Source organism: Diadema antillarum, unplaced genomic scaffold, assembly GCF_040938485.1.
Source record: "Diadema antillarum isolate AM-2024a unplaced genomic scaffold, OU_Dant_1.0 scf00000001, whole genome shotgun sequence".
In the NCBI taxonomy this organism is placed as follows: Eukaryota; Metazoa; Echinodermata; class Echinoidea; order Diadematoida; family Diadematidae; genus Diadema; species Diadema antillarum.
The window spans coordinates 6,588,056-6,606,072 of NW_027270890.1; the positions used below are offsets into that span (position 1 = coordinate 6,588,056).

At 36.7% G+C, this 18,017-nt stretch overlaps 1 protein-coding gene across 1 annotated transcript; it reads left to right on the top strand.

Moving 5' to 3' along the window:
• The first annotated feature begins 3,027 nt into the window (after positions 1–3,027).
• On the top strand, positions 3,028–4,122 carry LOC139726217 (galanin receptor type 2-like). The gene has a single exon (XM_071637320.1). It carries the CDS (start codon positions 3,028–3,030, stop codon positions 4,120–4,122), a length of 1,095 nt encoding a protein of 364 aa, XP_071493421.1.
• The last annotated feature ends 13,895 nt before the right edge of the window (positions 4,123–18,017 follow it).

Consider the following 18,017-nt stretch of genomic DNA (forward strand, 5'->3'; position numbering starts at 1 on the left):
GATTAACGAACCTTTGCAATTGCTAACCTTGCTATGTTTTCGGATTAACGAACCTTGGAAAAATGAGCCCAGTGTATTTTTTTTTCTCGGTATGATGAAACCTTCGGAATAACAAACCTCCTCTCCCCCCCCCCCCAAAAAAAAAGACAAAAAAAAACACGAAAAAACGAAAAAACGAACTGTATAAGCCAACATTTCGAAGGGGCACTTTCCTGCTGACAGTGGTTTAGGCATTTCATCAAGATTCAACTTCCAATAGAGTCTGCGTCAGTTGAATTACTATTCTATGGTGCGAGATAGATACTTGTTATGAGATTCACATAAGCGATAGTCAACTCGAGGATCGATTCGACTGATCTGCTACAGATCATTATTCCGAAGGTTAGTCCGAAAATGAAATTATGAAAAGTACCGTCATTCCGAGGAACCGTTAATCGCAAAACGAAACAAGGAACACAATTCCGAAGGTCTGTTTGTCCGCATTCTTTTTTTTTTTAAATTTCGCATTAACGGACCTTTGGAATACCAAACCTTGTTTTTAATAATTGGATATACGAACGTTTGAAATAACAAATCATATTTCCTTTTCGGAATGACGAACATCCCCCTATTGGACATGACAATCCTTTAAAAATGTGTTTATTGTAAACCAAGTTATTAGATTACAAAGTCAATCAACATACGACGTTTGTTTTTCCTTTTTATGATGTGATCACAAAATATCAAGTCCTCTTAGTTTGTTGTTGAGAGTCTGGAAATGAAAAATGGAATAATTGTGCTTTACAATATTAACCATGTCATGTCTGTCTATCGTGACCTTTATCAAGTACACATATGAAAAAAAAGGAAATCTGACAACAATTCTCTCTTACACTCCTCAACCTTGAGCATGTTGAGGATGAGTACTTGTTTTTTTTTCTTTCTTTTTTTTACATGAAACCATGGATTGGTATCAAAGCTTTCTAGTATTTCAGCACATCTTAGAGAATGCTCAATAAAGCATGAACGTAGTGATTTTCTTATAAAGGAAGATGAACATTATGATAAATACTGTTATCATAGATCTGTCAAACATTTTTTTCTGTCCTTTTTTGTCCTCTCATTTAGAATAACTTCTTTTACTAACATAATCTGAATAAAAAATTACACTCATATGTTGAAAACATTCTGTACTATGACTGGTTGAAATACAGAAGGCTCTGGGAGTGCTGTTTTAGCTCACATAATATACAATATATAACATACAATATACAATAATTATACAATAAACAATATACAATATATTATACAGTATACAATATACAGTATACAATATACAATATACAGTATAAAATATGCAATATAGAATATACAATATGAACTATAATATACAATATATGATATACAGTTTACAATATACAATATGCAATATACAATAGACAATATACAATATACAATATGTAATATACAGTATAATATACAAATATACAATACACAATATACAATGTACAATATACAGTTCGCATTCTAATATCACATCATATAAGAATACAGTGGGTAATGACCAGCACACTAAAAATCGATGCTGACGGTTCCTGTCATAATGCTCGTTTATAAGCATGTAATGATGAAAAGAATGGTATCAGGTGAGATCATCGGCAGATAATTCTGTTTGAGAGCTGCAGCAGACACACCCACGTATTTAATCATGGAGGTTCATGGTTCAATTAACGCTAAATGCGAGATAGGAGATAGAAAAAAAAAACAGTGGAAGGTACATTTTATATGAGAAACCTGGCAATATTAGCAAGGGTCTGAAAATCATATAAATGTGTGTGTGTATAAATATGTAAAATAGTCAAACCTGTCAACCTTGTTCAAGGGAGAAGAAAAAAGTGGCTCCTATACAGGATTAATCCGCCACTAAAACACTAAGACCCGTCGCTATAAGGCAGGTTAAAACATTTTGTTAAAAAGACACACCTTTTGGCTGCCAACTGCAAACTCGCAGCTTGTGATTCAAGACCATTAATCTGTTAAGTGATATGGAGAGCAATAACGCAACGCCCATATTGATTGTATTAATGTATATCGAATGCGATTTATTACTGATAGTGAGTAGGATAGAACGAAAGACAAGAATTAACAAACTATATAGGAAACAAGGACACTTCTCCCTTGGTTAATCTCTGAATGCATTAAACTAAAAGCCGCATGCAGTCTAAAATCCGATAGGATCGCTCTTGCACACAATTCAATCCGCAAGATATGGCTTTAAAACGCACTCCATCTTAGGAAAGTACGCACGAACTTAACATTCTGCCATTATGTAAATTTCTAAAAGATATTCTGTAGGGCGTTAAGAAGCTGAAAGTGATTGCATTAATTCGCATGCAGACACAATATTACCAACCAATCCATTACCAAAATGCTTGGTCTGAGAACACGACGTCTTTGAATAAATTGAGAAGAATTTGCTATAAGGTATTAAATCCTGAGCATTCTTAAGCTCTTGAGTATACATTAATTTTCACGTTATTTCCTTTTTTCACGAAACATTGTAAATTTTGGAGTTGATGAAAAAGTAACAAACACTGCAGACTCACTTCATTACAGCCAGATTAAAAATTACACATTAATAACGTTTCAAATCTACTCCTTTGATATATATTTATGTGTGTGTGTGTGTGTGTGTGTGTGTGTGTACATACATATTATCATATGTAATATTGCTTCAATGAGTATCTGATACATTAAATTGTTGAAAAGTCATTTTGAACTTAATTAATTGAAGTGTTTTTCACAATTTTCATTTTCAACAGAGTATATAAGATTCCGCTCAAGGCAAAGTGGTGATTCACTCTCACTTACCATAGTTTGGATATTTTTTTTTCTCTGTTTCCCATTCTGCCATTTAGGATATAACAGGCAGAATCTTCACTCTTGACGCAGACTCGAAAAATTTTGCCCAGCTTATATGAACACTGATTTTGATCATCCACAATTTCCAACGAATCACTGCAGCATCGGTGTATAGGATCGACAGGCATGGACGTGGTACCGGTATCGATTAACGAGGGTCTTGCTACAATGATGACAGACGAAATAAGTACGAAATTCACTCCGGTGAAGACACAGGGCAGTGGGTGGCTGTGGAGTGTGCAATGGTCCTGGACGAATTCCATTCAGCTGATTTTTGCTGTGGTTGGGATTGTCGGCAATCTGCTCGTGATTCTTGCCTTGTTGAGACGAAAGGCGCTACGACACTCGACAGATATCTTCATAGGTGCTCTGGCTCTAGCCGACTTTCTGACATCGGTCGTGATGATCCCTGTCCCACGGGCCCAAAAGGTACCCGACACTATTGCCGGTGCCTTGTACTGCAAAGTGGTGTACCCGAGCTATCTGATGTGGGTGTTCATCTTCTCGTCCGCCTACATCCTGGCGGGGATGTCCATGGAGAGGTTCGTTGCGGTAGTGTACCCACTACATTTCAACCGGCTCTTCACCAATACCCGAGTTTATGGCTACCTGTTCATCGTGCTCGTATGTGCCATTCCCGCTGCGGGGATCACCATGACTTTGCAGGTGATCGACGACGAATGCCGAGACACGAAGACAGCTCAGCTGAGAGTAGACTTGTCGATCTACCTCTTTACCTTCCGCGTTGCTGTTCCCGTGTTAGTCATGGTGATAACGCAGGTAATCACTACCATTTCACTTCATCGTCAGTCCAAGCAGCTCCAAGGAGCTCGCTCGACGTCGAAGGCCGACGCCCCCTCCTTTCACCTCACGGCCCGTAACCGCATAGTGAAAATGACGATGATCGTGGTCATCATCTTCGTACTCAGCCTCGGGCCGAATCAATTGATGACCATGATTGCGGCTGTGAGGGGCACCCTGTCTACATTTTTGTTCAGTCCTTTGTACTACACCCTGACTTTCCTAGCCTTCGTCAACTCGTGTGCCAATCCCTTCATCTACGCCGCAAGATTCCCGAAATTCCGCAAAGCAGTGAAGGACATCTTCACGTCTGGTTTCTCCCGGAAGAACCTGCCGTTATTTGCCAACGGAGAGCAACCGTCTAACATGATGGCGTCAGAAAAAGACACTTCCTTATCCACTGTGTCCCAAGCGGTGTAATGTCTTCTGTAGGTGATTCATGACTGACGTTGCTGGTGTAGATAAGAACATTATTACCCAAGATAGCATGACTACAGGATAATCATGAACCCGTGAGTAATCTCTCTCCTTTGTGTCATAAAGTAATTATTTTAATATAACATTACATTACTGGCAAGAGAGAGAGAGAGAGAGAGAGAGCCTAGGAAGTATTAATCCTTTTTTTTGTTTCAATATTTAACGAATCATCTTTTTTATGTGTGTTCTATGTGATACATGAAATATAATACACTGTGCCCTATCACCAAATTTTAGATAAAGACACTTTAGGTATTAGTACCTGCTAACGCAAAGCATGCAAGGTGCGTTTCATGAAGTGTCGATAATTGCAAGTACGTCAGTATAGGCTTACTATCTAAGATATTTTCTTGATTTGCTGAGCAAAAGCATAGAAACTGAAATTACACATTGATACATATTACACTTTCTCAAAGGTGCTGTATGAAACGAGATCCCGGTCTATTTGTTTATTAGACTGATGCTTGCCTCTGCAAGTGTTCTATATGTTCGTAGTATTCTCATATCTTATTTCCTGGTCACAGCTAGTGCAAGGTATACCGTCCTTCGATTGTTATCAGGTGATACGCAGTTCTTTGAAGTCACGCATTTATTATGTCCATGTCAATATTGCGCCTTCTACACACGAATGATAAACCTGAAGTTGTCCTTTTTCTCAACAATATGTTATCTTATTTAAGCCTTGTGTTTATAATGAGGCATATTTCTACTGAAACGTATTGGCATAATATAATTGCGTATGATATTCTTTGTATTGTTACCACAATTACATGGTCAAAGGAAAGATGAAGAACTAATAAAGTTGTGGAATAGCCTGTTACTTTAGCTACCCATGAAGATGGACTGAAAAAAGCATCATTTTTTATATCTTTATTTTATAGATTTCAACCCCTTGAAATATGAGAAAAAAAGGATCAGAGAAAGAAACAACTGGCAAACAAAAACAGAGTCTTAAGTCATAGGCATTAACTCCATGAGATGCAATATCATCTCGAGCAAATTAAAAGTAGTTCTTTTCTGACTACGCCACGAATCTATTATCTCCGCAGCGAGTAAGAAAAATCTGAGTAATTCTAACATTCGGAAATACACAAATGACTGATATTTGACGTGACGTCATGTTTATCTAATGGGCATAAAATTGACAGAAAAATAAGAGGCATGCATCAATTTGAATGGTATAATAGATTGATAGTTTGAAATTCTTTCCTTCATCAGAAAAAGGGATTGAAAGGGGAAATATATAAAGAGACTGAACACTTAAGAAGGGCAGTTCATATATTTTTTTTAATTTACCTCAGATCTGCCATTTTAGTTCACTTGAAGTGGAATATAGGTATTGAATGCAGCCAAAAGCTTGTAAGCAAAAAGGTTACATATCCTTATTTGCCTACTTTCAACAAAAACCTTCAATATTGAGAAGAAGTTGTAATTCTCTTGTTATTCTTTTGTATTTAAGTGTTACTGTCCAATTCATACACAATCTGACTATAATCTATACGGTGGAGATGATTGAGGACATTTCAAAGAATCAAATATCCTAAAACAAAATAGTGTAATTATTATACTAACAGCTGAATGCAACACTTTCTTTGTCATTTAAAAACAAAGTATGTCTAAGGCAATATTTCATTTTAATCTTCTGCTATCATTGTTTTTCTTTTGTTTTTTGTTTTTACGTTCACAAACTTCTGTAAGATCACTTTTGGGTATCAAACAGAAAAATAAAAAGCTTTTAAGTATAATGAACTATCCATGCATGAATCATTGAGTACATGTATTTTATCTGTGACACTCTCAAAGCTGGCAACATTAAGACTAGTAGTGTTCGTTATTATGAAGGTTCGTTTATCCAAAAATGAAATAAGGTTGGATAGCCAGATATTTTGGTTTTGGCTTTATTCCGAAGTTCCGAAGGTTCGTTAATCAGAAGGTATATGTTCCGAAAAATTTAAAGAGGAAGGGGAAGAAAGATAAGGAGGAGGAGGAGGAAAAGGAGATGACGATAAAAGAATAATGACATGAAAGAACGAGCGTAGATCCGGTCATAACGATGATATCTGAAGCACGTTGCACACATAGGTACATGCCATTGTATACAGAGGTGTGAAATTGTTGTTACGGTAAGCCGCCATACCTGCAATTACTCAGGCACAGGCAGACCGAAAGGAGTGAATTTGTGACTGGTTGAATTGCCACCGCAATTAACGGATTTACAATAATGTCAAACATCTCCATGGAACCTCCCCCTATATTACACAGAAAGACCTTGACTCCCAACTCAAAGCATCACGTAGTGAAATCTGGACGTGATCAATCTGTACTCTCCCCTCTCATTGATGAGAAGTCCGTGCGACCCCCTTTTTTCAGTCTATTTGTATTGATACCGTATGTCCCTCAAAAAGTTACAATCGGGCTTACTGCAACGAAACTTGGAAAATGGTGAATCACTCCAAATGCAATTTCAGGGTATAAAACTATAACTTATTACCTACATCTTACAGAAAACCTCATCCGATTTCCTTCTGTGGTCAAAGAGAAATTACAATCTTTGTAGAGCACGTCAAGAATTTCTTCCTTCTCAGTTTGTCCATTGTGTTCACAGTTCCAAGAGCATCCAAGTGCTGAACTTGGAAGAAACGGACCCATGACATGCTTTACAATGGTCCACATTTCTCTGAATCGGTTTTTCTGCAAAATTTAGGTAAAAAGCTATACTTTCATCCCCTAAGCTAGCACTCAGATTGTTCAATTATTTTGAACGTTTTCATTGCGGAAATCCGATTGTATTTTTTTTTTTTAGTTACTGATATGCACATAGGCCCTATTTTTATTATTATTATCATTATTATTATTTTATTATTATTATTATTGTTATTATTATCATTATCATCATTATTATTATTATCATCATTATTTTATTATTATCATTACTATTATTATTTTTATTATTATTATCATTATTATTCAATGACATAAACAAACAAAAGAAACAAACTTAACTACACTACTGCTACATACCGTACACTGTATACATCAAAGGTAGGGCCTTAACAATTTGGAAAAGGGGAGAGTATAACATAACCATATAAAAAGTGTCCAATTGGTGTGACAATGTAAAAGAAAAATAGATCTTATTGGATTCATGGGAGGAGAAAATTAAAGCATGAGGATAAATTGTAAACAATTCGTTTGAATATATTCAGAGACGGAGACAGTTGTGCTGCAATAGGGAGTTTGTTGAAAAGAGAGCTACCGGTGTACAAAAATATTATGTATTATGTATATTATAGGCCTAATAAACATAGTGGTGTGTGTGTGTGTGTGTGTGTGTGTGTGTGTGTGTGTGTGTGTGTGTGTGTGTGTGTGTGTGGATAGTAACCAGTTCAGACAAGCAAGCTCGAATAGAAACGTTAAAAGTTTAAAGTTAAAAAAATACACACACCAATGCTGGCAGTTCCTAACGACTAACAGTAAAGTCTTTTATTTTCAGTTACCCACAACTGCTCAAAATGGAGTTAGTACCTTCTAGAATCAAGTTATTCATCTGTAAGTACATTATGAAAGGACAGATGTTGTAGTGCTGACGTGGTGTGTTTTGTTTGCACCTTTACACATATCATTTCAAGTCAATTCAATTCAATTCAATTCAATTCAATTCAATTCAATTCAATTCAATTCAATTCAATTCAATTCACATTTATTTCGGATATTAAAACAAGGTAAATATTACAAGGATTCATTTGGGTAACACCTATAAGAAGCAAACGCTTGTCGGGTAAGGTGCACCCTATTGCAACTGTATAATAAACATAAATAATTCCGAGGCCTTCTAAAAAGTTTGTCCTTCCTCCTTTCTAAAATCAAATCCGTCGTCGCCAGACGATATAACATTTCAATGCAACCAATGTTTCAACAACTTATTTTCCCATATTGTAGAGGCTAACAATGTTTAGATTATCGAGACGTGGAAATTAGTGTTCTTTTAAAATCTGCACTAGAAATTTTCTGGCATTCCACTATTTTCATTAAACTTTGACCTTGACTGCCGTGGAAATTCTTGTTATTTTGTCATATGGCGTATGTAGAACAACGAGATGTCTTTCTTTTAAATTTACAATGTCGTGAACATAGAAATCTTGAAAGCAAAGAATCTCCCCTATGTCTCTTTCTCTCTTCACACGCAAATACACTGTATACCTGCGCTTCCCCGGGAGAACGGAGCATTTAATGCCACTGTTGTATAATACATAATCATAATAGTACATGTATTTACTTATTTCTCTCATCTTATTGCCATTCCCCAAATTTCAACCTGCATTTTCTCGATAATGTGAAATCCTCTAATGTCTAAATAGACACCGTACATACACTGACAAATCAATGTAGGCCGATTGATGTTGATCTGCAGACAAATGGCTAAATAAAAGCATCCAAATGAACATCACCAACAAACGCGTTTATGTATTCAAATGCTGTGAAGAAGGCCGCAGAATGTTTGTTACGGTATGTGTATGTATGCGTGTGTGTGTGTGTGTGTGTGTGTGTGTGAGGGGGGGGGGGAGGGAGGCGAGTTTGGGTGCATGGGGATCATGGAGTGTTACTATGATTACATACAACTCTCGTTGCAGCTTTTTAGGAGATAGAATAATATAGATCAGCGCCGTCACCAGTTAGCATGTGATTGAATGGAATAATAGTTGAAAACGTTAAAGAGACAAATTACCTCCCCTATGTCTTATGTCTCCTTAATAAAGTGCGTGATATATATATATATATATATATATATATATATATATATATACACATATACCATCTTAATTGTGCATTAACTGTAGTGCTGCATATTATGTTTTGAACGTGTAAGTATAGTTAGGGCACTTGTTGAGGGAATGAGTCTGGAGAAAAACTATTCATGGAGAGTCTAAATGATTGATAAGCTCAACATTGCTTTGTTTTTCTAGAATATTTGCTGGTTGGGCCGTATGTTGCAAGATCGAGAATTACGGGTATAAACAAGACGTTAATGTGAAACGAATAAGTGCTCTTTTTTAGGCTGCAACAAATGCTCATGTAGGTCAATGTATTGGTCTTTTTGTAGCTGTTTTAGTTTTTCTAGTGATTGCGTCAAAAAACAACAGCATGTATTTTTTTAATTTTTGCGCTTAGCCGTTCGTATTTCGGTTATTTCGGGTCAGTGTAATAAAAAAAATGACTTTGATTACTTTACAAAAATTACATATATATATATATATTTTCTTCTTTTTTTTATATGTCCCTGTCGGGGCACAGAAAATTGTGAGCGTGCATTGTTTTTATATGTTTTTTTTTTCTCTCTATCGACCAGGAGAGAGAAGAATAATTCGTGGCTCACATATCTTCATGTATTTCAGCTAAACAATTTCAACGGTTTCTCTCCCCTCTCTCTCTCTCCTTCTTTCTCTCTCAAACTTTCCCTCTTTCTCTCTCAATCTCTCCTTCCCAATTTCTTTTTCATTTTTCCCTGTCAGCCTTTCTTCCTTCGCTGCCTCAGAAATGACCACAAAAATAATTTTCATCTCAACTGCCCTCAGAAAAAAAAACAAACGAATCACAACTGTTTGATTTCAAATAATTATGTCAACCTTACTTTGTGAACACTTATTCTGTGGAAGACGATTTTACCCCGTCGATTCGTGTATCCAAAAGTTCAACGATTCGAATTTCACAAAGATGTACATATTTAACATTTGACGCTACACACAGTTTTAGACAATTATTCAGATGTATTCAAATGAGAAACATTGACTCGTTCAATGGCTGCAAAAATGCATATTGTAAGGGCGCTGTAGAATGTTTAATTTTCATTTTTCTGATTTCTTGTACAGAAGATTAACAATCGAGAAAAAGAATGAGTGAAGATAGTCTTGATAGTAATAGTTTGCAGATGGGAGGAAAGGAGAGTGTGATTAGTTCCTATCTGTTGGAGCAGGATGAAGGGGTGATAAGATCAAAGTTAAGCAAAAGATCAGCTTCTGTGGACATGTTTTGACTTTCATCAAGATGAGTCCATATACTGCAACAGAGTAAAATCATTACTGGTGGAATTTGTGATTAATTATGAGGAATAAATGCGTCAGTCATCAGTGGTGAAAGGTCAAAGGTCAACAATTGAAATTTCAGGGATTATGTCTGCTTGTGTTTCAATGTAAACCTATGACATTTTCCTCTTGTGTATGACTACATTGTACGAATGAAATACCTCTGAACTTCCACTGTTGTGTATAGAAATAAGGTATGGAGAAAGAAAAAATCAAGGTATCATTAATAACTCATCACGGAGACTTCTCTTTGTTTTCTTTCTCTTTTTGTCTCTTTCTTGGAAATTATAATTGTTATAATCTGGGCAACAATCCCGGCCCCCACTCAAGTGGTCATCTGTACCGTATCTGCGGACCCGATTTTTTTTTTTTCGGGAAAAGGGGTATTATCTTAAGGTTTCAATTCGGTGAAAAAAGTCCGAAAAATCATTGGAAATATAGTGGTCTTGTAGCATTTTTTTTAAAAACACCATGATATCCTCTCCGAATTACACAAACGTCATCAGTATACATCTGTTTACCTTGTGTCCCCTCAAACTGCATTACTACTTTGTTCTTTCAAGCATTGATGACAGTTTTGTTTTAATGGTTCAGCAGAGCGTTTTTAATAATTGTAGAACGTTCACAATGCAGAAAATAGTGTCGTATGGCATAGCAATAATAAATATCATTAACACCAAATATACATCACACCACTCCCACCTGTTAATAAGAAAATTACAATGATATCGTTAGACAACCTCATTTATATACATAAAATCGTGGATGTGAATTATTATGTATACATTTACTACGCAAGTATATATTATGAGTTGATTATGTTATATATGAGTAAATTACTTGACACAATGATTTAAGTGTTACAAATATACGTGATTGCCTGATACCTTTGCGTTGTGACCGTTTGGGTCAGATATTCAGAAGATTATAAAGGATAAATCAAGAAAGCCCTACCATCTTCAAAAACCAAAAGAAAAACAAAAGATTTGACATATCACAACTCAAAACTTGGCCAACTGGAATCGCTCATCTTGGACGACCGCGTGCACCATTCGAACGTGAGCCATGTCAGACTACAGTGTGAGGAGCTAAAGTATGCGTTACGATTTTTGTTTTGTATAATTTGGATGCAAACTGGCGTACTGTCTTGTCGATCGTTCGAGAAATGTTTCGCATTTGCTAGCGGTTCATTGAGTTTGGCAAAGGTACGCAGGGTTCCAAAAACACTTTTTAACACTTTTGAACAAAACAACCATGGAGCTACATGATTCAACCAAAGGTAGGTAGATGTTTGTTTCCACTTTCGAGGGGAAAAGAGTATGCAATTTAGATACGCATACGTTTAATAGCTAAAGACGCTGTAGTGTGACAGGTCCTCAACAGGTCTGGACTCCTTCAAAGCCGAGGTTGTAGGGCGTCTACGGAGCTTAAACTGCTGGAGGCGTTGTTACACTTACACCAGGCTTGTTCTTGCCGCGTCTTGATCCCTCCCGATGTCCCTGGCTACGTCCCAGAAGATTACGTAGAGGTTGGTTTCTTCCTCGGTGCTGACTTTGACCTCCCATCTGATTCCGTTGTCGTCGGTGAGGTCGAGACTGATTATGACTAGCTCCGTTACGTGGTGCCTGGTTCGGATCTTGCTGACTATGTTCCGGCTGACTATGTCCTTGTCGACCTGCTCCAAGATGGTCACGCCGCTGCTGATTGCTTCCAAACTGACGATCTCCTGGTTGATTTCGTGGCCGATGAATGCGTCCTGTCTGGTTTCGCCCCGAGTCATTGTCATCTGGCTGATTTTGACCTTGATGATGAAGAGGTAGTTCGACACTCAAACTTCGTCCTAGTCCTCGGCGATCCGTCTGGCTGCCTCCTGACCTATCGCGTCCTGCTTCATCTTCTACTTGCTCCCTTGGAGCCTTTGAGTTCTGCTGATTACGTCGTTCTTGATATTTTCCTGGCTCTATAACTTCCAGCTGGGTTCGGCCTTCTTGATCTCGTGTCTGTTGATTGTTTCCGTGAGAGTCTGGGCAATTGACAAAAATTTACGGAAAATTTGATCTGAGGTAACATGTTTCTTACACACACATCTTGCAGCAAATCATTAAGACTTTCTTTCTTGCGTACAAACTGAATATTATTGATATTAGTTTCAAATTTATGTAAATAATTATCATGCAAACAAATCTGCAAATCTAATTTATCATGGGATTGTAGTGAATATGTATACACAAATATGTATATATATTTTATTCAATAATCATGGAAAATAATGTAAAGTGATTCATTAAACAAACAGAAGCTCCTTAACTTTAAGCAGAGCTTGTAGCCATTGTAGAAAATGAATAATCTTCTCGGATTCAAAGAATGGTAAAGAGAAGGAGGAAGGTGCAATGTTTTGTCGCACTGGTATGATAATGATTAATCATGCACTCACGAGAAATGTATTTCTAGGTTCCATGACATTTTCTCCTACGCTAGACATAAATTCTACCCACAAGCACACGCGTAATCCTAACCCTATATAATCCTAATCATCAAACTAAACCTAAAATCCTATCACAACCCTAACCGTTACCATGAGACCCTGGAGAATATAAGACCAGAGCAATCATACTCTTGCAGGAGCAGATGACATGTCACTGTATTTCTCATTGCTATATGTCTTGATGATTAATAAAATCGAAAGGATGACAGAAATCATGATGTTCTGGATGAATGAAGAGTTAGCGGAAATGAGTGCTTTTCGATGATTGGATGATTACATAAGATTTTCAGGTTTGAACGTCATACAATTAGCGTCTTCCCCAAAATGGAGAGAAACCGACGCGTCAGGTGAAACGCATTAATAAATGTGCTCCCTGGAATTTCAGTAGTTTTGTTTTGGTAGTTGTTGTTGTTGTCCTGTTAAGTTATCTGTTAGTTTATGCAGCAATAACAGTTTAGCAAACCTATAAAAATACAAAGTACTAGTGACCTGTCTATTGAAGTAGTTAAACATGGAAAAAATACTGGGAATTTCATCAAAATCATATGATTGAATTCTTTACAGAAACAAACATGAAAAGTCAACCTTTTCTTTTATTGAAGTATTTAGTTTTTATTGCTTGAATTACATGAAATATCCGCACACCGTCACAGTTCCATATCTTTTGGTTTTACTGATTTTAAATGAGAGATGATTGGTTTGAAGGCATCGATTATAAATAGTTCTTGTTAATAGACACGCTGATAGACATGTTTGCATTATATCGCTGTAAAATGATATCTAGACCCAGGATCGCAGGAGATATTCTAAATGCACACTAAAAAAGACCCCCCCCCCAAAAAAAAAAAAAAAAAAAAAAAAAAAAAAAAAAAAAAACCGCACACAAAACACACAAAATAAAACAAAACAAAACAAAAACAAAATCAAGACAAAACCACCAAAAAAACCCAACCAAATAACAAACCAAAAGTCCACAGGAAAACTTACTGGAAACGTTGGATTCCATGCACACCCTCAATCGATGCAGATTTCTGTAAGTACACGCAAAGTGCAAAATCTCACAGGTGTTGTTGAAATGTGCTGTCCTGTCATTACGGCAAACCCTGTCGGCGCCGATCCGGTCGATCTCTCGGTTTGCCTCGAGGAAGTCAGCGACGAGCTGCCCCAGGGCTTCCTTGGAGCAGTCCTCCTTGTACTCGGGGGGAGCATTCAAGAACTCCTCGCAGACACTTCCCTGCTTCACGATCCTCCGAAATCCAGCCAACATCCTCCTAGGCTGGCCGTTTGGTCTGTTCTGAGGAGGGGGACATGCTGTGCAGGAGTTTCAAGCAGAGTTGGATCCATTTTACCCCATTGCTTTCGTTAAAGGGTGACTAAGCTCTATGCCAATTGTTTGTATGAACACCACAAAGTAACAGAATATGAGAGAGATTGGATCTCCGACTATATGGGGTCCCGGAATTCATTCTGATTGTACGCACACAAACTGTTATGGTTAGACATAGCAAGAGAGAAAAAAATAAAACAGAGAGAAAAGAGAGAGAGAGAGAGGGAGGGGTGGAGACAGAGATGCAAGTTTTAACCTCAAAGAAAATACATTACAATTACTTCAAACGATAGTAAACATTGCACTTACCGTCTCCACCAAGCAGAAGGCTTAGAAGCAGGATGCTCTCAACAAATATAACCACCTTCATCTGAGGAAGAGAGCAAGGAATAGACATGCATGACTGTGTAATCCATTTCATCTAGATCTGTCGTCATAGAGAAATCTTACTGGAAATGATGTCAGAGTATATTTCCCGGAGAATGTTCTGATTTTCCGTAGTGCTAATTGCTCACTCCCTCGCCTTGAATCATGTTCAAACAAATAGAAAGAAAGAACAAATCTTTCTATCAGTTTGTTGACTCGTGGAGTAGACCTAGATAGACTCCACAACGGAACATCATTACCTTCACTTCATTCCAAGATGAAGAAACGACAGAGTAAACTGACCACGTTGAATACATACCATGAATATTGTGGTGCCACCTTAAAACTTCGAAGCTGCCGTAAAAGCGATAGTCCCCATTAAAAGCAAAAAGATACTATACTAACCTTTCCGACTGCATAAACCGACTTCCGAGCATTCTTTGACGATGCGAAACAGTAATTACATTATGTAGAAAAGTATCAACATCTGAGTAATATATCAAATAATTCTTTACTTCCTATCAGAGGCAGAGAGAAGGACATTATAATTCCAACTCCCACCATGTGTACCTGGTTGCATGGCTTTGACAATTACATAGGGCCTGGGAGACGTCCACTCTGATTCTGTTGACAAAATGTTCACTGTTATTTTCATCTAATTTTGCATGTTTTTGTCCATTTCAAACAATTGCAATACGATTATACATAATAGAATGCCAAAAGAAACTAGTACAAGCTATAGCAGAATTGCCTGTAAAGGTATCAATCAACACATAGTTTTCCTACAAAAACAGTAGGCCTATTAGTCACATTTTTTCTTTACAGAAATAGCAGAAAAAAAGATGACGCCATCACAGTTTGTTTTTACGTTTAGTCAAGATTTACAGTAGCACGGAATGTTAATTGTCACATATCGAATATGAACTCACCATTCTCCGTGTGAATGACTGCGTGCTTGGTCGAAATGGTTTCTCATGGACAACGGATAAGTTGATCCATCAAAAACTCAACTTTGATGGTAACTCTCTATGCGTTGCGCTTGACTCATGTGTACCTCCTTTCACGTTGCAGCTCTATTAAATACGAGCTCTGATTTTCCATATGTAGACGATAACGAAACAAGCAGAGTCAGTGTGAGATACAGCTAGAGGTGAATGTTCAAAAAACAGAACAGAATATCGCCAACCACAATCATGGTGAAAATGAAAACGTGGCATTGATTAATTTCTCCACAAAAAGGTTGAAAGATGTTGGTTGCTAAAGGTGGGGGGGGGGGGGGGAGGGTGGGCACCAACGCCCTCGTCAGCAAGAGCTGGTGTTTATTGTGCGCTGTAAAGTCGCATTGCAGGATGAATTAATTGTTCTGTCAATTAGCAGATACATTTGAACAGTCAATATGGTAGAAATTTAGGGTGATTAATGACCATGCCGCGACGTATTTCTACAGGTATATTCCATATGGTATGGAGTTAGAGACCTTTTTTGTTCAATCATCCTTTTGCTTTTTTTTTTTGGTTTATTTTGGGGGTTATACGATGCTATAATCATGTCATTGTTTGTATAACACAGTGTTATGAAAGATTTCAAAGAGAAAGTATACTTGGCTTTAAATAGTGGTACAAAAACGTTTTTAAACATCCTTGTTTGCCGTATTGGGGTCTTTGCACAGAGAGTTCTGCTGGATCAGAGTGTCATGCGGCCAGCTAAATGCTGTAGTCAAGCATCGACAAAAGATAAAACACAAACAAACAAACAAACAAACAAACAAACAAACAAACAAACAAACAAAGTGATTTCAACCGGATTTCATTTCATGATGCATTGATGATGACTTGGATGATCATTCATACCCCAATACTGTTGGTGTGTGTTAAGAAATATCGCATTTTATCTAAGCTTTGACCAGAGACTTGCCTTTTGACAGGATACCCATGTTATATCGGCAGAAATGAGTAATTACCGATTAACTACCATGAAAACTAACTTGAACAAGATATAAAGAGACAATTTGAGGGCGTTATGACAGCAATATCATTATAGAGGGATGATCACTGTTCACTTGCTTACAAAACAACCGGTCGTTTCTGTATCTATATCCGACATGTAACCTGATCGCTGTCTGTCTGTCTGTCTATTCATCCATTTATCTTTCCTTTATCCCCACTGGGATACTTATTATTCTACATCAAACATAATTCATATTCACCTGAACACAAAATACATCACAATGTTTCAAATAACATCATAATATTTTGAATAATATCTTATTTATCTAAATAAGATTTTATTTATCTACCTACCCATCTATCTGTCTCTCTATCTCTCGCTGGTCATGCATCATGGATGAGCATAGAGTCTTTAAAGGTATTGTTTGCCATTGGAAACAGTGATTAAAAAAATGTTTGAGTTATCACATTTGATGCATCCCTATGTTTAGGTCAGTTGCATCATAAAGGATCCAACCATATAAAGATTCGCAATAAAGCCTAAAATATGAGATGATATCACTATTTTTCAATAAACCGTAACTGTAGACAGTTTATTCTAGAAACAATCTTATCATAACTATTCTTCACATTTTGTATATTTAACAATACTTGACATCGATTGTAATGATTACAATAACATTGTTACATTGGTTGTTTCTATCCCTAACTGACATTTTCAAACTATTTTTTAAGCACTGAAACTGGGTTTTTGTTTCATCTGCTAATGAAAAAGAATTGCATGTTATTATTATTTTATATATACCGTATTGTGATATATTGCAAATATAACACAACTTGAAGATTGAATATACACATATAACATGCAAAATATGTTTTTCGGTAATGATATAGGCCTACCAGTCAGTGTGATGGTTTTGATAGTTATAAGTTTAGAATCTTAAGCTGTAGCTTGTTTGTTTCAGTTTTTAATAGGTTTTTTGATTTTTTTGTTTTTTCCCTTTTGTAACTTCTTAACCCTTTCTCTCTCCCCCCTCCCTCACCCACTCATTTTCTTTTTCTCTCCCTTTCCTTCCCCAGTTACATATTGTTTTATAACATACACGGGCATTACGCGCATTACAAGAAATGAGCAAAATGAGATATAAATTTGATTTTTTGTGATTTTAAGAGGTCTTTTTGTTAAGCCTCCGGAATAGTAATAGCTTATTAACAAGCATTGCAATAATCAGAGTTAATAATGCAATGATTTGTTTTATATGTAGTATGTTTTAATCAAAGTATGTTGTTATTGGGGCGGCAAGACCTCGTATCTGCAATGTCAAATATTTAGTCTGCCGTGGTGGGCTTATATATTTTGGGGTGGAGCAGCAAAAAACTTGAACGGGACTTTGACTTAAATTGTCTGACCAATAGTTTTGAGGAAGTCATTTTCACCAAAATTTGAGGTACAAGGTCTTGTCGCCCAAGCGATCATAATGACATTGTGATTTATTGTTGATATAACACAATCCGTTAAACGCGGGATGGGATTTTTATTTTCCAGTAACTACAATTTGTTGTATATTTATCTCATATTATTTTATGATATATGGTTTCATATATATGTATTTTTTGAATATATAATTGGTTTT